This window comes from Blennius ocellaris (assembly GCF_963422515.1).
Source record: "Blennius ocellaris genome assembly, chromosome: 8".
Classification (NCBI taxonomy): domain Eukaryota; kingdom Metazoa; phylum Chordata; class Actinopteri; order Blenniiformes; family Blenniidae; genus Blennius; species Blennius ocellaris.
Genome location: NC_137657.1, coordinates 26,522,678 through 26,544,747, shown reverse-complemented (window position 1 = coordinate 26,544,747; position 22,070 = coordinate 26,522,678). Strand labels below are relative to the sequence as shown.

The 22,070-nt window shown below is 44.2% G+C and overlaps 2 protein-coding genes across 3 annotated transcripts in view; one reads left to right on the top strand and one right to left on the bottom strand.

Moving 5' to 3' along the window:
* Positions 1–362: 362 nt before the first annotated feature.
* On the top strand, positions 363–8,798 carry derl1 (derlin 1). The gene is made up of 8 exons (XM_080500700.1): positions 363–681; positions 2,969–3,080; positions 4,657–4,721; positions 5,288–5,314; positions 5,512–5,607; positions 6,265–6,317; positions 6,404–6,514; positions 7,919–8,798. The coding sequence occupies exons 1-8, from the start codon at positions 529–531 to the stop codon at positions 8,085–8,087; spliced, it is 786 nt and encodes a 261-aa protein (XP_080356826.1). The 5' UTR covers positions 363–528; the 3' UTR covers positions 8,088–8,798.
* A 2,374-nt stretch (positions 8,799–11,172) lies between these two features.
* zhx2a (zinc fingers and homeoboxes 2a) overlaps positions 11,173–22,070 on the bottom strand; it is a 37,281-nt gene continuing 26,383 nt past the window's right edge. For both annotated transcript variants that reach the window (XM_080501188.1, XM_080501189.1), the window contains exons 8-13: positions 21,844–22,029; positions 20,081–20,466; positions 14,499–14,751; positions 14,249–14,414; positions 13,935–14,051; positions 11,173–11,897 (exon numbers count right to left, since the gene is read on the bottom strand). In XM_080501188.1, coding sequence (XP_080357314.1) covers positions 13,937–14,051; positions 14,249–14,414; positions 14,499–14,751; positions 20,081–20,466; positions 21,844–22,029 — 1,106 coding nt within the window. In that variant the 3' untranslated portion in view covers positions 11,173–11,897; positions 13,935–13,936. The remainder of the gene's footprint in view (positions 11,898–13,934; positions 14,052–14,248; positions 14,415–14,498; positions 14,752–20,080; positions 20,467–21,843; positions 22,030–22,070) is intronic.

Here is a 22,070-nt window from a genome sequence, read left to right as displayed (position 1 = left end):
CTCAAAGAATTAGTTTAAATGTGTTGAACAAAAGCCATACACCCCAAAACTAGGTCACAACACTTCATTAATTGCGCCCATTTGTTCATGCTATTTCCAAGTTTGCTTTTCACTTTGTGTTAAAGTTGTAGCGCCGGCAGTGGTATTTTAATATTGGATGAATGAGATATATTTAATGCAAAGTGCATGTCTATTCTATTCTGTTCCCAAAACAAAGATCGAGATACAGAGTTCTAGCCATTTTTAGATCATAATCTATTTATTCACTTGAGAGATCAGACTATGCGAGCGTCACGCCCCTGCGTTTAAGCTTTTATTTTGAAAACATGGACCGGAAGTGTCGCTGTGACCACAGTGACGTGATTTTTTATGAAGCTAGCTGTGCGATTAGCCACGTCATATAAACTTGGTGCAGCGGCTCCGATACAAACGACAGGAGCTCACAGCTCTGGGGGGATTCGAGCTCATTTTACAGAGACGAGCTTTTGATTCGCTTCGCTCAGGTGCTGGCCGTAACTCTATGGAAAGATGTCAGACATCGGGGAGTGGTTCCGAAGCATCCCGTTCATCACCCGGTACTGGTTCGCCGCCTCCATCGCGGTCCCGCTTGTGGGAAAACTAGGGCTGGTGGACTTCAGGAACCTCGTCCTGTTTCCTGAAATGTTCTTCAGCAAGTTTCATGTGAGTTTGTCTGAAGCGTTGGCCGATAATGTTGAGTGTTTACTGAGGCGGCGAGAGAGTTAGCAGGTGGCTAGCTGGGCTCACGGAGCAGGCCGCGAGCTGCGAGCCAGCCAATCAGAGCGTGAGACGTAAAAAGCACTTCCGGTTGCTGTCAAAATGTTGTTTACCAAAATCTTACTGCACTGTACTTTTATTGCTGTAAAACAGTACTGACTGACTTCACTGCTGTTAGGTGGACAGTGTTGTTTTTGTTTACTGCACAAGGCAGAGACAGTATCTTAGAGCTTTTTTTCGAGGAGCCTCTTGGACTGAAATTAATCACAAATAGCGTGGAGAGGTTGTGAAAGGTTAGAAAGTCAGTGTAACCTGATCATCTCTGGACTAAATAGGTCTTTTATTGGAATGAATTCTTCGAATGAATATAACAGTATTTTACATAACATGACAATAATAGAAAGTAATACTAATCAAATATGTCTATTCTATTGTGTAACCATATTTGGATTTTCAAAAGGAAATACCAAAATAATACTCAAAGATCTTCTTCTTCTTTTGGATTTAATGGCTGTTTGCGTCCATAAAGTTGCATTACCGCCATCTGCCATTTTTTTGTTGCTGATGAACCAAGTATGGCTTCATTATTAAGAAGTTTTGTGGGTTAGAAGATAATAATTGGGTGTCAGTAGAGCATGGTGGAGCCTGCAGACCTCAGCCTGCGGTCATAACGTGAAACAAGACCTGGAAGTGAAGTTAGTTACAATGATGTTACCATGAAAAGCGTGAAAAGCAAAAATGACAATGGAAAACTGCTTCTAAATTATATATCCGACGCAGCTGACTGACAGCGGAGGAGCCCTGCAGGACTCTCGAGTCCACGATGGCGGATTAAATGATCTCGTTTCCTCCTATTATTAACTTGAGGGAGCGACTTGTATCGCTCCCACTCATTATTATCATTTTTATTCTCAGTAACCACTCCGTTAGCTCCGTGTTCACTGTAGATTTCAGAAAGCCAGTTCAGTGTCTCTTCCATCAATTCACACTCACAACCCAAGCTGTGCTTCTGTTGAACAGCCATAACAGTAAAAACATCATCTTGTAACAACTTTTGCTTTTTGAGAGAAAACTGTTAAAAAAAAAAAAAAAAAAACAAGTAGCTTTGACTCTTTATTTTAGCAGAAGGTTGAAGTTTGTCCTTGCATGTCTGAGTAATCATTACACTTTGTGGATGTTTAACCTGCAGACTGATCACAGTTACATCAAGATAAAAGTCTCATAATAGTCACACAACGTACAGCAGCTTGACGTCAGCTGACCTGAAGCTCTCAGCAAATCGGGGAAGGATGAGTAATCCTACCTGTAACGAGAGAGGTAAAGCTTACTGTAGAATAAAAAAAAAAAAAAAAAACATGCACCAGGCCGGTTGTGATCGGCGGAGAAAGAAGCAGCTCGGTGCTGATGATGCACAACAAATCATTTTGAAGTTGAATGCTAAAATCTGGCAGGACGTTTTTCCACTAAAACAGAATACATGTGGTCATTAAATCTAAATCCTAGTGACCATAGACCAGTAGCATGAGGCAGGGAAGAGATATGACATATTTTAAAGTAATCGGAAGGATTATATTTGTATTATTTGGTACTCAGTATCAGTAATCGGTGACTGCAAGTTCTCGTTCTGTAAAAAAAAAACCTGGTTTCACTGCATCCTGAAGCTGTGTGTGTGAATTACACTTGTGTATATTTGTTTCCTGACAATCAAGAAGAGGAGTGTTAATGTTGTGGTGAGCTTGAGTTTTGTAGTGTTTTGGTGCCGGGCAGTGTTGGTCCACATACAGTGGTCCTTTTGTGCAGCTGTTTGAGAATAGAAATGCTTTATTAATCCTGGAAGGGAATCCTTTAACCTCTTGGATTCAGAATGCTTAAATATCAAATATATCAGAATAAGAATTAAATAAGTAAATATGAACATGTACAAGGCTTAACGGTGACCTATATATGCATGAAGAATGGATTGAAAATGCAACAAAACATAGGAAGGGGGAAAAAAAACCTGAAACACAAAGGGTAGAAAAGCATTAATAGATTAAATACTAACGTATATTTAAATAGTTGTAAACTCAAACTACGTTGTCAATTATGTATCCCGTCATTTAGTCTTTTCAACATCTTAATCTTGACACTTTTATTGCGTCATTTTGTTTCCATTTGAACGTTTAATCTTTTCCTGGCCAAGCACAGTGCGTCGACATCTTTTCACAATAAAAGTCTCCCGTGTTCGTTTCAGCTCTGGAGACCGATCACCGCCACGCTCTATTTCCCCGTGACCCCGAACACCGGCTTCCTGTACCTGGTCAACCTCTACTTCCTGTACCACTACTCCACCCGGCTGGAGACGGGTGAGACCCTGCTGGACGTCCCCTCACTCTCTCTCTCTCTCTTCCTCCAGTCTGTTTTCCACTCGATTGCTGCCCTAAATATACGTTGGAGTACCTTTTTTATAATTTTATTTTTAAGAGTTGTGCCCAATGCTTCTCGTTAATTAATTTATTCATTTGTTCATGTTATGTCATGCCATTTCACAATATATATATATGTATATTTCTCATCCCTACATGAACAAAAAGGAACAGAGAGAAGATTAATCTTATCTGTTCCTACAAAATCAAATCAATACGATTCCCCATCGTTCCCCCCCGACGCCTCACCAGATCACAGAACCTAACAAAAAACCTCCTTTTGTCTTACAGTTCTACAGTTACAGTCGACTATTTTCAATTTTTTTCCTAATCTCTCATAATTTTCTCTTTGTACATTTTCTTAAATTTGTAAACACTTGAACAACATTTAAGTTCCACACTTAAAGAGTTCCACAGTTTTACTCCATAAACAGATGGACATTTCTGTTTCAAGCATTGTTCTGAAAATCACATTTTCTCCTCTGGCAAACGGTTTGTCCAACAAAATTACTTTGAACATCATTTGGCAATTTTTTTTTTGTTTTGCTTTCCACATAATCAAAATGTTTAAGTCGACAAGGTCCTTAACGTTAAGAAGTTTATTTTCAATAAATAAAGGCATATCGAAGAAATAATCGAAGCGGCGATGTTGCAGATCCAGAAGTCTGCATGGAAATGAAAATACAGGAGTTTTAACAAGCTCCGGTCAAGTCGAATGGCCTGAAATCAGGTTGTTAAAGTGATCAGACAGTCTTAATGTATGAATCAGGAAGTGGAGGAGTTCGGTCTCCAGCAGACGTGAACCTAATGAACGGATCCTCATGAAGGTCTGCAGGAAACTGAAGCCCCCAGCCTCTCTGGCGTGTCGGACCGGCGTTCAGTTCACCTCGGTGCTATCGTTTCATTTCTTTAGCGCTGCCTTGTGGCGACCCGGTAGATTAGTTTCCTCCCGTGGTTCCAACACGCTGCTCATCCTGCTGATGGCCTGGTGAACGACAGACTGCTGGACTTCTTAATATTATGTAACGCTCAGCGTTTCTCTGTTCTGAGCTACAAGTTTGGTTGGAGATGAAGAAGGTGTGTGTGTGTGTGTGTGTGTGTGTGTGTGTGTGTGTGTGTGTGTGTGTGTGTGTGTGTGTGTGTGTGTGTGTGTGTGTGTGTGTGTGTGTGTGTGTGTGTGTGTGTGTGTGTGTGTGTGTGTGTGTGTGTGTGTGTGTGTGCACTCTTGCACTTCCACTCTTGCTCCTCCACTTGCACACACACACACACACACACACACACACACACACACACACACACACACTCTTACCACCCTTCATGCATCTTGCTTCAGTTGAAATGACCACAACTAATTGACAGAACTGACGGAGCAGCCGAAAGAAACGACGTGGAAAAAACCCGCTGGCCGTAGAGACGAAACGTCCGCAGAACTGACGAGTGTCGACTGAGACGTGTTGACTAGCAAACGGACCAACGCTCTTTGTGAAGATGACTTTTTTTCCCCATCACCTCCTAGGAGCGTTCGAGGGCCGACCGGCGGACTACGTCTTCATGCTCTTCTTCAACTGGATCTGCATCGTCGTATCCTTTTTTTTTTTTAAATGGAGATTTCACAATAAAACAAGGCGTTTTAAAAAACCCCAAGTTAAATCACGGCGGGTCCGTCACTGCTGGCCTGCTTCCTGCTCCTCGCTCACGTCTCAATCTGTTTTCCTCCTGCTCTCCTTTCATCAGTCTATTCTCCTCTCTCTCTCTCTCTCGCTCGCTCTCTCTCTGCAGCAGTGTGCCATGTCAGGCTGGCTCTGTGCCAGTGGCCCAGTGTCCCCCCCCCCCCCCTGCAGAGCGGCGAAACCTAATCTAGGTCACATGCAGTACCAGCAGCACACTCCGGCCCGCTTCTACGGCACCGCGACGTCTCGCCGGGAGTTTCAGCCGTCACACTGGCAGCCTGTCTGCCACTTCCCTCGCCCCTGCCTCGTTTTACTGAAGCCGTTTTTAGCTCCGTCTGTGTGGATTTCATAGAAACTTCTTGGGTCACCTCAGATGACATCTTGTGTGTGTGTGTGGGTGTGTAGGGAGGGGGGGGGGGGAGTTGAAGAGAACTGCAGGGCTGATGGCATTGAGTTTGTCCTTGACTGAATGTGTAGATAACTGGGCTGCTGATGAACATGCAGGTGAGTCTCCTCCTCCTCCTCCTCCTCCTCCTCCTCCTCCTCCTCCTCCTCCTCCTCCTCCTCTCAGTGTCTGGAACCACAGCGTGACTCCTCACCTCGGCAGCCGGATCGTGAAGCTTGTGGCTCTTGTTTACTTCCCGTCGCTCGAAGCTCTTAAAAGGCCCGACGGTGAACAATCGGTTGCTTTGTGCTTCCAGCTGCTGATGATCCCTCTCATCATGTCGGTGCTGTACGTCTGGGCGCAGTTCAACAAAGACGTGATCGTGTCCTTCTGGTTCGGCACGCGATTCAAGGTAACGTGTTTTGTAAAGTGGCATTACAGCAACAAGGTACTGATTGATCGCTATAATGAAATTACAGCAGTATTTTCTATACTGTGAGTCAAAGTGAGTATAGAAATGAAGAGGAGGAGAAAAAAAACAGGCTATATTGGTTGTGCTGGTGTTCAAGAGTTATTTCTCCACCGTTCATGCGACACTCGTTTAAGGAACAAAAGATGAATTTATCTGCAGTTCCACTAAAATCGAGTTTTTCCACTCCGCTGCAGAACCGCCTAAAGGACTTCTGCGAAACGAAATTCTGCTCTGTGGCTTTTTCTTATCGGCAACGTTTTGTTTGTGTTTTCAAGTCAGACACAGTAACGATGGAGGTTTTTCCTAAAGTTCTCAGGCCGTCTCGTGGTTCCAGATGGTTTCTATTGACACGAAAGTTATTTATAAGTCACATGTGACCGTCCAAACAAGAAAAAAGAACAAGTTCCATTCCAGTGGCTTTTTGAACGTTTCAAGCAGTTTGAGCGTCGAGTTGACGGCGAACTTGGAACAGTAAATGATCTTTATATTTTGATTAAGTAGGAGCTGATTAATTCTGCTCTATATGTTTCACATCTACACCCAAGTAATCTGTTTGTACGACATCACTCCCATGTATTCTGTGCTGGTCTGTTCCAGGCTCATTACCTACCCTGGGTCATCCTGGGCTTCAACTTCATCATCGGCGGGTCGTAAGTACAAACCTGTGTGTGTGTGTGTGTGTGTGTGTGTCTGTGTGTGTGTGTGTGTGATCAGACCTTCTCTGGCTCCACCACAGGTTTGTGAATGAGCTGACGGGGAACCTGGTGGGTCACCTCTACTTCTTCCTCATGTTCAAATACCCCATGGACCTGGGCGGCCGAGCCTTCCTCTCCACGCCGCAGTTCCTGTAAGTTTTTTTTTTTTTTTTTTTATTGCTCGAGAATTTGCTTTAATCTATCCTTTTTTTTAGTTTTGAAATGAATCTCTGATTTAATTGCAAAGTACAAAATATGTTAAGTAATGATAAAAATGAAAATACAATGCTAGAAGCTCTTCAACATGGAAGATTTTCATAATTTCTAGAAATTCTGGTAGATGGTTCACGTTGCATGCGTTTCAATCAACACAAGAAACTGCTGTGAATTTTTCCAGTTTACTTTTGTTATACGACTTTTACCTCGAACATTGAGTTGTTTCTTTTGTGTTTATTTTTTAATAAAAAAAAAAGAATGACATTTTTAAATACTTTACAGTCATTCCAATTTGCTTTTATAGAGAAACTAGAAAAGCCCAACATATCCACATGAGCAAGCAGGTGTGTTTGCGACTGCGGAAAGGAAAAACTCCCTCTAACAGGGAGAAACCTTTGCAGAAACCAGACTCAGAGGTGGCGGTGTGAGTTTTTTACCGCAAAGTCAACACGCCAATATTGTGTGTTTCTGATGGCGCGAGTTGCACTTAACGCCGTTTCTCCGGTAGTTTTCAACCTGCTGGATGTGAGGAGTGGTGTTTTCTGTGCCGAGGCTCGTTTTGTTGAAGGTTACTTGTAAAATCCCCAAAAAAGGCCGTTGTGTAAATAATCTGGATTATTTGAGTGTTTAAATAAACATTTGTTTACCCAGCTCAGCATATAACAACATATCTTCATGAAGAAAAAAACAAACGCATGAGAATTGTGCATTTTACTTCAATAATTTGTGTAAAACGGCTCAAAACCAAAACGACGAGCTTAATTAATGCCGAACGAGCGAGAACTGGACACGAAATACAAGCCGCTGTCTCGACCTCGTCTCGGTTTGCAGGTCACACATCTTTTCAGTGGATTTAGTGAAGGACACTTTGGAGGAGTTTTTTTTTTTTTCCCCGTGAAGTTTTCTGTCCCGATGCTTCTCTTTTCTTTTTCTTTCTTTCTTTTTTTTTTTTTTTTAAAGCCTGTTTGCCAGCTGCCTCCGCCATCTTGCAGAAAACATCGACTGCTGTGGCGCAAAAACAAGACCAACTACTGGATTCCAGCCATGGGCGGCTCATTACTGCCACTAAATTAGGTTTTTTTAAATCCATAACCCACTTTAATTGATTTCCAGTCTACGTGGTGATCTGTCCATACGAGTTGTATTCCAACAGCACCCACTAGTGGTCCAACATGAAAACTACGTTGTTTTTGCCGTCTAATTGTGGAACTTTACTGAAAGGAAAGCGTTAAAAACGACGAGTGTTTCCGCTTGAGACTGAAAGCAAATGAGCTGAAATGCGTTTTTCTTCTTGGAATCTCACATTCACCTCCTCCTCCTCTTCCTCCTCCTCCTCCCAGGTACCGGCTCCTTCCCAACAGGAGGGGGGGAGTGTCGGGCTTCGGAGCCCCTCCCAGCAGGAGGCCCGCTGCCCAGGAGGCTGCGGGCGGCGGCGGCGGTGGAGGAGGAGGTGGAGGAGGAGGAGGACGCCACAACTGGGGGCAAGGAATGCGCCTGGGGGACGAATGAGGAGTCGTCTCTCCTCCCAACGAGTTGGAATCACGAAAACGCTGGACAGTGGATGCTTCAGGTTGAAATGCTTGCTTCCTCACATGTTTTGTGTGTGTCGTCCCCCCTCCCCCTCTTAAAAAAACAAAAAAAAACAGGCTGTTTTATTTCATTTTTAATATTAAAAGACACGACGGGATGAAAGGAAGCAAACATTTGAACCAGGTCTGCGCCGCCCTGCAGGACTCTCGCCGTCACTACGACTGCGGATGTGTCCATGTCACGCAGATGGAAAATACCAATAAATTCTGTTTTCTTTCTGTGATAACTCTTAATCTGCCCCCCCCCACCCCTTCTTTCCTGTCCCTCCCTCCCTCCTCCCTCCCTCCCGGCGTTCAGCCTGTCAGGATGGGAGACGTCGCAGCTGCAGACCAGCACACTGTCGGTTTTTTTTCCCTTCACGTGTTCCTCCGTCTCTGCGATGCCATATCAGATTACATTGTAATTACCAGCGCACCGGGAGCGCCCTCCCGGCCGCCCCTCTGTACGGCGCCGGCTGCTTCCAACAGCTCCGCCTCCAGGTCTGGACTTACATGGGTGTGGAACTACAGACCTGGATCCATCTCAGCTGTAAGGCCTTCTGAAGAGGTCGAGATGGGATGTTAAGTCTCTTTTTTTTGTGTGTGTAAATATAACAATTGTTTACTGAAAGGATGACGGAGTCTTGTGTGTGATTTGTATTTACTATGAGTGAAAAATCATCAAAAAGAGCAAGAGGTCAACCGTTCAATCGGATGTGGGAGAATTTCTCATAACGTTTACCTGTCACAGTCCTATATATACACTATATTTCTATAAGTATTTGCTCGATCACTTCCATGGTCGTGTATAAAGTCAATCACCTCGGCATGCGGATTAATTCGTCAGTGAGAGAACGTCTTTCTCAGCTCGGTGAACTCGGTACAGTGATTTAATGGTTACCCGTGCGATAAGTCCAGCCGTGTAATAAATAAACTGTGAGTAGTGCCGTGACGAAGTGAAGTGATTGGGAGCCAAGCCAGGGAGGAGAATCACAGCAGGTTCGGCAGATGCTGCGAGACGAGTCGAGTCAATAGATGCAAAACTCCCAAGCGTCCCGTGATCTTCAGCTGCAGTCCTGCTGGAGACGACCAACTTCGGGAAAAGTACATTTTTCCTAAACCCGCTTGTTTGGCGACAAACAAGATACCGACAATATAGCTAAATCCCGCAATATTTCTTGTAGCTGAACCAAACACTTCAGCATTTCTGCTAGTTTATGTAGCATCTGTCATAATTCCTTAAATATCAAGTGCAAATCTTTCAATATTCATAACTTTACTGCTTTCAAACCATCAGATCTTGTGTTCATGTCAACCACTGCAACACGACGTAGACTGACATGAGGACTGTAGAGGCAGTGGCTGATCGTTGGCCACAGAAAATCTGTGTATGAAGCGTAGAAACACCATAAATGTGTTTTTTTGTCAGAAGTGTCTAACTCAGGGGTGTCAAACACACGGCCCGGGGGCCAGAACCGGCCCGCCAGAGGATCTAATCCACTGTGATTTTTTTTTTAAAGTATGAAAATGAAAACGGACAGAGGCTGATCTAAAAACACTAGATTGTCAAAAATGACATTGAAAACCACCCTTGGTCAGAATTTGACCCCCGACATTAATGCATCTGTGGAGGTCACATGACGCAAACACCTTTCACAATAAAACAATGAGTCCAATTTATGCGAAATTTTGGGCACGTAAACTCAAAACAATTTCCAGATGACAAATTGTTTTAATCCTGAATAAAAATACGATATCCAGGGTTTTTTGTTTTTTTTTGCAATTATATCAGATTTCCTTTAATATGTATATTTCAGAATAAACTGGCAAATTCTTGCAGTTACAAAAGGATCAAAAGAAGGAAAGACTTTGCATTTGTCCATATCTGCAGTTTAACATGTTACGTTTGACTCGTTCGGCCCTCCAGCGGTCAGATCAGGTTGATGTGGCCCCTCAACTAAAATCAGTTTGACACCCCTGGTCTAACTCCATGTGTGTTGTCAAAATAGTCCCCCCCCTTTATATATGGCACTATACTGTAATATGCATTCTAAATTCTATACTAAACTACACTTTCAGTTTTCATCCTGAGAACTAAATAACACACGTTTGTGTTCCCCGAAAGTCGTTAATGACGCGGACCAAGAGGCAGGTTTACAGTTGGTTGTGTTTTTATTGAGTTACAGCAGACCTAATGTAGAAAAAAAAAAAAAAAAAAAAGAAGAAGAAGATGCAAGCGGTACTCCGAACTAGCCAACCAAACGTACAGTATTCCAGATACTTGTCTGGACAAACTAAAGCAGCAGCAGCAGCAGCGACACACATTCAGCCTGCAAACAGACACACACACCTGCTGGAAACGTCTCTGCCTGAACAAATACTGCCAATTGTGACCCAGAAAAACCCTCAGACATCCCTTTTTGAATCACGTCTGGCGAGGAGTCCCAAAAAAAATGTTTTTTTTTGAAATCATGGAAAGAAATGACTAAAAGCACATGCAAAGAAGAAAAGCAGCTCATGACAACTTTGGCTGCCGTGACATTCCAAATGCTTCGACGCCGCGTGTTTCCAGCTTTATTTGGTCATCTGTCTCTCAGACATTCATTTAAAAAAAAAAAAAAAAAAACCCCTCGACGTGTCGGTGCAGAAGTGAAACCACTGAATGGAAGAACCCATCTGAATTTAAAGGAGAGAAGAAGTGGCGTCCACGGCCTGGCGGCAGAGCGGAGATCGGAAATGGCTCAAATAAAAACATCATCACGCGTAGAACTCCTCCCTTCCTCCTCGACCTGTACGCTTGTTTGGCGTGTTTCGGGTGAGAACATGAGAAGCCGGACGAAGAGTCGTACGAGGGCCGCCGGACGTCCCGTTTCAGCCAGCGAGGTGCCGGATCGAGGCGGACGAGAAGCGCCGGCGGCTTCTAAATGTGTGTGCTCATTGACACGCCGTCCAACACGTCGTGTTCACTCTGCGGCGTCTCTTCTTTCACTCCCCCACCCCCCCCCCCCCCTAGCACTTGTGTGACATTCCCACCTTCACCACTGTAACTCTACGAGGGTGATTTAAGGTGACGCTGCAGGAGGAAAGACAAACAAACAAACAAACAAACAAAACAAACAGACCATTTCCGAACAGTTTTGGGACGAACCGACCCGGTATGAAAGTATCTACCACTAAACACAGCGATTAATGCAAGTGCCATCGGCGTCTACTCGCGGCGAGCAGCGCATGTGGGATTTTTGTCATCTTTTTTTCTTTCTTTTTTTTTTTTTACTCCAAAAAAATAGGGCTGATTCTCAGCAAATAACCGACTATAATACACTTTGATTTTAACATCGATGACACGAACGCAGAAAACATTCCATGTTCCGGGCAAGAGTTCATCTTTCTTTAAAAAAAAAAAAAAAAAAAAAAAGTAACAAATCATGCCCTCACAGTAAAACTATACAAACTTTTTTTTTTTTTCCTTCTGTAATACAGAAAATTATTTACACAAGTGTTTCTTGAAGAAAAAGACGGAGGGAAAAAGATGAAGAAGAAGAAGAAGTAGAAGTAGAAGCGTAGCAGTAAGAACAATGCATCAAGTCCAGCTTTGGCACTCCTCTTAATGTCAGTGCGTTAACAGTGAAGCTCCGCCCCCTCGGCGACGGCGCCGCGACCCACGTCACACGCGTGTCACTGGTTTCGTCTTTGTTCGTCCCGAGTCGCCTGGCGGCGGCCGGACCCCCGGCTTGAAATGATTTGATCCCATCTGGAAAAAGGAAACGGGAGGTTTAAAGGCCTGGTGAAATATAAAACACTACTTTGCAAAAAAACGATAGTTGGGGTTCTACTTATAAGGTTTCTCCGACTCTGCCCCACCACTGTTGTCGCATAACAAAGTTATTTCAATTTTGAATCTCCAGCCGAGGAAGTCGGGGGAATCCTTCTTCGTGGGCGTGATGTCACGAGTTGTGCAGATCTCCATCTGTTGTGTTTATATCGGCTTGTTTCCCTCTTAAATATCGACGTTTTTAGTGTTTTGAAGTTATAGTCGGCGTTTTATGAGCCTTGGGGAAAGATTGAGCCTGGAAGAGACCAGAGAGGAGAAAAGGAGCACGGGCGGCGGGAGTGGCTAGCTGTTAGCTCGCCCACTAGCCGCTAGCCTTCATCAATCACTGGATATGAAACGCCCGATGATGATAAAATATCGTTAAATTCAGCCTCTTCGTCGTCAAAACTCTGATCCTCCATAATGTAAACACAACTTGGGCGTGTGCACAACTCGTGACGTCACTCTATTATTGTCAGAAGCTCCGCCCAGCAGCAAAAATAGCGCTGTTTATCGGCTATTTTCTTGCAGATTGCCGTGTTTTAACATTTTACCTTTCGGCCAGTTAGCATAAAAAATGTCCCTAGAAGCCAGAGTGTTTTGGAGGTCGAATTTTCATTTCACTAGGACTTTAAAATCTGCACTTTACGGGACAATATTGACCGTTTTACTCTCTCCGGCACGAAGGAGAAATCCTGGAAAGCGTTTTGACTGACGGCACAGCGGCCTTCCTGTGATCTTAGCCGCGTGCGTCCACATGCTAATGGCGGCGTGTGCCATCTCGGCGAAGGACCAATCAGAGGGTAATTACATGCTAATCGCTGCTTCCCGGAGCTGAAGGCAGCAGCTGCGGAGCAGTAAAGGAGCAGTTCGCCACCTCTTTGTGTTTCACGCGAGTCAAGACGGCCAGACTTTTAATCACCGGCTGACGGAGACCTGCTCCGTTACCCAACATGCTCTGAACACATCAGAGCACCGCGTCCTCAATTCACCTGCAATTAGCGCACCCGAGGCCATATTTTCCGTCTTAACAACCGGCGTGGGGAATAACACGTTATCACGCAACGCCGGAACTAAAATCCCACTTCTAATAAACCCTGTTACTGTTGTGATTATTGACAGTAATTTCTCTGTGTGAGAACAGGAGAGCAGAATGATTCCCTGAACCGACTCAGACCTCAGCCGCTTCTTCTTCTTGTCGTGAGATTATTGACCAATTTTTCTTTCAAAAGCGGTTAAAATCCAGATTATAGAGCCTCTTTCCTCCCACTAAACGGAACTCAACCAATCAAACCACGAGAAAAGTTTGGTTGAAGAGTCTTTCATACATTTTTAAATGGAAATAAATTGTATCCAGTGCACTTATAGTTTTACTATATATCTAACTTTATATTTGAAATATATTGTTGTTTCGCGAAGCAATAACTTGAGACGCGATACATGATGCTAATCAACGCCTGTGAGCTGAATCCAATGATTCCTGGTGACGGATTTATTTATTATTGCGGATTATTTTGTGACATGCGCTCATTTCTATCTTTTTAAGAAATATCAACAAACTTAAGTAAATTCTTTCAACTGATAGTTTGGTCATTTGTCCCCGATTCCACTTACATTAATAACTGACAAATTACTCATTTATATTAATACATTATTTTTTAATAATTCAATAACTTTAATTCATTAATCTATCACTTCCTATAATTATTAATGCGTAAAATTACCATTCATTCCAATCAATAACTTCAATTCTTCATAAATTATCGTTACATCGTGTGATGTAAAAACATGAGTCGGGTTGATTAGAAGGATGAAAATATAATAAAGAGTCACTCAACTCTCCGTTTGACCACCGCTAATGTCGCTCCATGTTTTACTAAACCTTGAGGCAGTTTAAAAAGTCAAAATACATCTGAAACCGCCTCTTCACTTTCCCCTCGGTTAGAATTAGAGATAAATTAGAGCTAAACGACCCACCGTCAACCAGTGACCCTCCCCGGCTGCTCCAAGGTCACGACCTCGGTGTCCGTGGCCGTCCTCTGCTTCTCCACGCCTTCGCTCTCGTCTCCCACGGCCACCGTCACTTTCACCCACCTGGCAGGGAAACGCCGTTCAGACACACAAGCGGAGATCAGAACCGACCGTTTCCCGCTTTGTGCTCGGCAGCGTGACGAGCCGCCGCCGCTCGCTGCGGTCATACTGTATTTTTAGCTCCGTTTTAATGGAAAACATCTGAAAAATAAACCTTTGGATTATTTCCCTTTGCTTCCCCCCTCCGTCTCCACACCCACCTTCCTTTATCGGCCGTACTCGAGCCGGTCTGGTCCTGCCGGTTCCTGCTCAGGTCCGTCACGGCCGGCGTTAGTCTGTCGGTCAGCCGCTGGACTTTGGGCTGCTCGGACAGTTTGGGGATTTCCCTGGCCGCCGCCGCCGCCGCCTTGTCCACGGCTTCCTCCACTGCACACCACAACAAGTCGCCACGGGGGTTAATGGAGCGCGTCTCACCGTCGCTGCCACGCCGGGCTCGCTTCCAGATCTCACCTTTCGCCGCCTTGTCCGCCGGGGAAGCGGCCTGGTTCTTCTCAGAGCTCTGCCCGTTCTGCTCCTGGCCCGCCTTCTCCCGATCCGGCGGGCTTTGCTTGAGGGAGCCGTCCATCCAGTCCAGAGCTTCGCCGCTCTTCAGAGCCGAGCGGTGCTCCTTGAACCAGCGGACGATGTCGGTGCGACCCAGGCTGGTGTGGACCTCCAGCTGGCTGTACTCGTCGGGGGACGGCCACTGAGTCCGGCAGAACATCTGTGCAGAGCAGAACAGGCCGACATTTTACACCACAGGGACAGAATTCAAAATCCCCCCAAAAATAAAAAAAATAACAAAGCAAGTTACAGATTAAGAGCTTATGAACTAAATGGTACCAGCGGAGCCCAACATGTGACACATTAAGCACATTTTAACAGCGGCGCGTCGTCTGCATACCAGCACATCACCTCTCCGTCATAAATCACAAAGCCGTGGATGTTCTTTACAGGTTCGAAAGACAGAATGAGAATATGAAGCCTGAGGGTTTTATCAATCTTACAAATGGGAAAAAAAGCAAAGAATTCTGAAAAAGGGTTTATTTTTGTAGCTTGAATGTTTGTAAAACTTCACAAGATCGCACATTGATTGCTTTCATTCATTTATTTGAAAAATGGAAGAAACCAAAGTGGAGATTGATGTGATTATTCCACCCAACTTCTGAAATGTGTGCAATTTAAATTATATCCATCTGACCAATCCTATTCATAAAGAGACACACAGTGGTGACCAGTTAATTAGATCCTCTATCAGAACTATCAGGACGAGTAACCAACATTTGATGAAGATAAAATCTTCAGTTTGATCATTTTGCTATAAAAAAACCCCCCAACAAATTAATAAATCATAATGTAAAAAAGAAAAGTTCAAAGTTTAGCCTGACATTTTGCTAATAAGACTCACCGAGGTGTTTTAAAAGATAAAAACAGAGTCCTGCTGAGGCTAAATCCATCCTGGCCGAGCTGCCAGCAGGGCTCCTGCTCAGAATGATTTATGACTCGTCTCCCTACCCGGACCAACACAACAGGTATGCAGCAATATGTCAGCGCCGACACGGCCGACACTGAACCGCTCCGTTTAACTGCAAACTGGTTCCCGCTGCGTTTTAACCATCAGAACCTGGAACATATTGGTAAACCTTAATCACGACACTGCAAATAAACAAACAGCGGCTCTGCTCGTGAGGTGCACAGAACACAAGCTTTCACAAACTGCGTGAACAAATACAATAATCATGTAAAAATGTAGTGATTGGAACTTCTGCAAGAAGATAAAAGCCATTTGTATATGCTTGTAGTTTTTCTCAGTGCTTGTGCAGAGAATACCTGAAGAAAATCACTATATTTTCACAAAAAACAAACTATTAGTACAAAAAAAAAAAAAAATGCCGTCTCAACATAGAGCCAATTTCAATTAAATCTTTTTTGTGCAAAACACAGTGAAATGTCCAAAACACTTCTCTTATAGCTGTTGTATTATGGATGTTTTTACAAACTACATACACACACACACTCCATGAATCTCATACATTATGCCTATTTCCCGTAACCAAACCTGCAAAGAAAGAATCTATTTCTCAGAAATGCAGTTTTATTTATGCGTCATTATATTTTCAGCTGAAGTTATTACATTTTAAGAGGAATTTCTAAATGCGACTGCAACAATGGATCAAATAGATTATTGCACTACTGGCAGGCAGTTTGGATTCCTTTCTGCCGCTCACATGCAACATCAGTCCAACAGCTTTCCTTTATTTTTCCACCACATCGAACTTCCTATTGTAAGGAAATACCCCATCATATCATCTATTCACCACTGGATTCCACCATGGGGGGGGGGGGGGGGGGGGGGGGGGGGGGGGGGGGGGGGGGGGTTTAATCTATTACTGCAACAGCCAGCTAATGTGAATAGATTAAAAAAAAAAAAATCTGTAAGAAATTAAATTGTTCCCAGGAGTGTTTTTCAACACAGTCAGACATTTTCCTCCCTCTATATCTTTGCACAAATAGTATTTGTGCTTATTAAGGCCGCACTGTGTGTGTGTGTGTATGTGTGTGTGTATAAACCTGAAGTCTGGGACCGTCTTACCCAGAATGCAGTGTTTCAGCACCTGCCCTCAGTTTAGCGAACAAAAACAGACACTGGATCCGTGTCGCAGTAGATTTTCTCCAACAGAAGCGTTCAGGCCTGACCTGCGGCTGTGCTTGGATTTAAACGCTCCTCCCATCAAAACGGTGATTAAAAGATAGATTTCCCCCCCCCCCCCCCCCCTTCTTCAAATCAATTTCTCAACTTGTGGTTGTTATCATGCTGCACGTAAACATCCACTTGGTAGAGTTTCAAACTGACAGGTAAACAGCTACTTGGACGTTTTATGATTTACTGATAAGATACTGTAAATCAGTCATCAACAGCTTTTAACAGTTTATAATTGATAATGACAACTAGAGCTGCACATATATTGCAAATCTATCGATAACTATCACAACACACAGAGCTGTCATATATTATGCCTCCATGCAGTGTGTATTTGTACGCCGCCCCGGACCCCTCATGTGATATGAAAATATAAATTGTTGCCACAAATTAACATTTCGTGGCCTCGAAATTCAAATTTCAGGCCTTCAAATATCATTTCGTGGCTTCAGCCGTTTAAGATGTGAAATTATCGGCACTTTAGAGTTGAATTCATTATTTAAACAAATGGTATTTATATCAGGCTTAAGTGCGTTTATATCATAAACCTGTTTGGGGACCAGGAGCAGTCTAGTGTTCTATAGAGGAGAAGTATAATATACTTCCACCGTTCCCATTTTAACTGTATTGGACTTTTGGACACTGGGAGCAACGTCGCTAGCCAACCGGCTAGGTGGTCTGAGTTAGCGACAGTAGCTAAGGGGGAGGCGGGGGCTTAGTCAGAGGTTCATGTGAACTATAAAGAGCTCCACGAAAGAAACAAAGTAGAGGAGAAAACACACAAAGTCACAAAACAAATCTGTTGTCGTTTATTCGATTCAGTTCTAAATATTATAAAAAACAAACCGGAGACCGTCTCTTTTCCGGTATCTCGACTTTTTAATGCTGCAGAGCAGCTTCAGCCTGTTCTTCCTCCTCCTCACCCCCCCCGCCGCTCTGCCAGTAAACAGGTACATGTTTATCTTTCGCCTTCCCTCATGAACCCACCTGGATTCTTAACGTGTCCGACGGGGAAGACAGGAAGATTTGTCTTTCCAACGCGGCACCAATAGAATCACACCAGCTGAAAGATGCTCTTATTACTTTAAATAAACAAACATAAGCTAAACAATCAGTCTCAATGATCCAACAGACGTAAGAGGCTGTTGGAAAGCGGCGGCAGGGAGTGTCCTCCCATGTCATTTTATTTCTGATTATAATTTTGCCACAAAAGAGGGAAAGTGAAAATGTCCCACCTCCCTGCAGTTTAAATTACGAAAACACGAAGGTTTACATTAGCCAATAACAAAAAGGCGCTCGCACGCACACAATCAATCAGCGACAGAAACAGACATTATACGTCGCAGTTTCCTTCAACACCTTTAAATAGAAGTGCGTTTTTAAGGCGCACCTCCAGGTGAAGTTTGTACGACATGCTGGGTTTATAGTACAAACAAAGAGGGCAGTGGTACAGCCTGCAGCGTGTTGTGCAGCGTGCTACTTGGAGGCTTTTTACCATCTGGAATAATTGAATGACGCGTCTACAATGGAAGAAGAAGTCGTTATGTGTGTGTGTGAGTCACCGTGCTCAAGATTCAGCTCCACTTGATTTATCCAGTCGGCGAAATCTACAAAGACTCCACATATTATCCAAGTGTCAAAACAACTTAAATATACATTTCTATCTACTGAAGGTATAATAGGGAAACTTCAAATCTTAACTGCATATTCGTTTAGCAGACATATAAGCAGTTGTGCAAGAAATATGCAGCTCCTTTAAGAAGAAAAGACTTGACTGCAAATTAATCCAGCATTAAAACCAAACGTACAGAGGAGGAAGTGTGTAATACAAGACACTTACGTAAAGTACTTCAGTTGGAAGCGATGGGCCAAATACACAGAGGTAAAATGACCTGAGTCAGTATTTTACCCACAGCTGCTGGATTAATATTACTGCTGCAATTGATATACAGTTTAAGTCAAAATTAATATCCCCGGCCCCCGATGACATTTACATTTTTATTAAAGAAAATTCCCAAGTGGTGGTAACCAGATGGAATTTTTTTGGGGAATAAAATTGAGAACCTGGTCGTTTTTGTGAAATAATTTTTGTCTCTGTTTGCGAAGTAAAAATAACGTAAGCATCTAGGAGAAAACTAGATTGTTTGGAAAGAATGTGTTAAAAATACATTGATCTGTTTCACAACTCTTAGGAATTTTTGGAATAAAAATATTAATTACATGGGGGCGTTGATAATTTTCATTTGTATGTTATATTTGACTACTATATAAAATATATATGCAGCGAAGCATCATGTACGCTGAGAACCACAAACTCTGAAACACTCATGAGCCTAAGAAAACATGTTTTCTACATAAATAATAGCAGCGCTTTAGCTATTGCATGGAGGGTTTATAATTTGCGGCACCTTTTACAAACCGTCATCAGATACACAAACAGTGACTTTACGTTATGCGCAGAAGAAATAGAAGTCAAGGTGTTTTAATGCGAGCCACCGTTGGCGTTACCCAGCTTCAAACGACAAATAACCCGAGGCGCAGGTGTAACATGTTGTTATTGGCATCATCAATAAACGGTAGTTGCGTCGGCGGCGAGCGCAAACAAGGAACCACACATTCATACTTTATTCTGGAGAATGAAAAGCAGCCACTAACCTTCGCGTTCGAGTTAAATGACAGATTTTGAAAAGAAAAACCTCCGAAAAACTGAAACTGAAACTCTGCTGGTGAGATGTGATCGGGAAAAAAAAGATCCAATAAAAAATTCCAAAGATCTGAACCTCATAAATTGAAGAGTTTTTACAAACATGTTTACCTGATGTCCTGCAGAGGTCAGGAACTTTTTACCAACGAAAGAGCGGCGGTAGATTAAGATGCGCCCGCAGAGTTACGGCTTTTTTTTTTTAGGAGCGACTCTGCACTGAAAGAGAAGAGTCTTTTTGAAAGCTCGCCATTGAAGAAAAAGCGCTTATTGACTTTGAGTTTAGTGAGCCAATAGAGAGACAAAGCGGAGCCGCGGGGTTGCAGACCCCTGCAGACCCCCGACGAATGCGTCACATCGGGGAAGCAGTTTTATTCTTTATAAGATGACCCCTGCTTGCAGTGTTTTTTTTAAAGTTTCCTTTTATGTGTGCTTCAGCGACAGATAAATGTTTTACGACTTAGTTAAAATTGTGTTTTTGTTTGTTTCTTTGCTGGGCTACAAAAAGCCCTCCAAAATCCACGGGTCTGCACGGGAAGCTTCATTTTAAAATTCACTGACTGACCAGTGGTCTCCTCGCCGAATCGCCCTGCATCGTTTTAAAAAACAAACAAAACAACAAGTAGACGGGCGTCCGTCGGCTTCTCTTACCTCTCTGAGCAGCGTGAGCGAGCGTCCGGCGAGGGGGGCGGGGCTGGCGGAGGCCGTCAGCACGGGCGGGTGCGGCGACGAGGAGCCGGACGACGTGAGGACGGGCGGAGAGGCCGAGGCGGAGTGGGTCGGCGGACGGGGGGGCGGCGGCGGGGAGGAGGAGGAGGCGGCGGCGGCCAGCACGGGGGGCGAGGACGAGGAGGAGGACGAGGAGAGGACGGGCGGCGGGTGGGAGTTTCCGTTGAGCAGCGCCGCCGGCCGGTCCTCCGCGCTCTTTGACGTCATGCTGAGCAACGCCCTCTCCATGTTGTCCCTCAGCGCCCGGCGCTCCGAAAACCAGCAGTCCACCTCCGTCTTGGACAGCCGGGTCTCCAGAGACAGCTGGTCTGCAGCGGAAAAGGTCCAGAAGATCAGCGGAAACCCGGGAATTGAGACTCTCTCCGGGGGGGGGGAACTTGGAAATGGGCTCATTAAAAACATTTCAGCTATTCCTGTCATGCGGCGCCCACCGGAGACGGGCCGCAGCTCCGGCAGGGGGAAAGAAAATTAAGCCGCCCGCTGTTGAACTAGTATAAATAGAAGAAAACACTACTGGATTTCTTCAAGCAATTTAAACATCCCAGGTTTTAAAAGCGAGGATACGGAGCCCGGCAGGAACGCAAACCGCTGCTTAAATTGGCCGACCGGTCCGCACTCGTTTATTCACACTTCACTTCTGAATAAGTCGTTTCAAAGTAGGTGTAATCACGTTTTATTTCTCCGCATCTCAAACGGCGTCATTTAATCCCGAGCAGAGGCTTTTGTGTTTGTGCGTCATTAGTCGTCGATCTGCAGCAGGAAGAGTCCACTGCATTGATCCAAAACTCAAATCTGAGTGTTTTATTATCCTGAATGATGAGGAGAAAATTAACTTCACTGACAAACAAATCTTATAAACATCTTCTTTCTCGTGGTGAAATCCTATGAACACACATGTGTTGTTGGATTCATTCCTGTAAATTTTGGTCTCAGCATTGTCTTGACAGACTGTCGTATACGTTCTAGACATCTCTCTCTGTCCCCCTGCTTAAATATGTTTCCTTGACAGATTGATTGATTATTTATTTATGCTGTGACCGACTATATACATGAATAAACACTGGGCAGCGACAAATGAATTGCTGATAAATAAAGTTTTCTGAACCGACCACCTGTTATCAGGTATTATAAAACGTGACGTTTTCAGCTGCATGTGCTCCTATGAGGGGATTTTCACAGAAGTATTTTTAACATTACACCTCCTGCGTGGGACGTTTCCTGTCCTGATTGCCGCAGACACGCTTTTGTCCTCATCTGCTCAGATGTTAAGTTTCATCAAACGCTGCACACTGCAGCAGATCAGCCTTTTCTCACGTCACTAACTCGTACATACGCACTTCAACACGCTGGACTCTCTATAGCAGCGACACGATGGGTGTTTTCTTCCCGCAAAAGCTGAGAATTAAAGTCCTCCAGTCAAAAGAAACATTTCAGTGGTTATAGATTTTTTTTCCACATCTCTCTGATGAATGAGTCGCCATTTGTTTGAACCAGGAAGGAGATGTGGAAAACACGTAGCCCCGCCCCCCCCAAGGTTGTGGTTCAGGGGCTCAATAGCCTCAGACAAAATTTCAATGTTCATTTTCTTCAATCTTTATCACGATATTAATCATCTGATGACACGCACCGCAAGCCTGGACACTTTCCCTCCCAAAAGCTGAGTCATATACATCTGACAAATTTACCGAGCTCTGCCTCCGTCGGCGAGCTGCTCCTCTGGAAGCTCTCCTCCAGCGCCTTCAGCTGCTCCGACGACTTCCCCTTCACTCGCTCCAGCAGGGGGAACTGGGTGGGCACTGCTTTCTTCACGGGGCCGTCTTTCGGGGGTGGCGTTACCTCGGCCTTCACCAGCACCGGCGGCGGAGGAACACCTGCAGCGCAGGATTCCAAAAAAAATCAACACAGTGCAGAC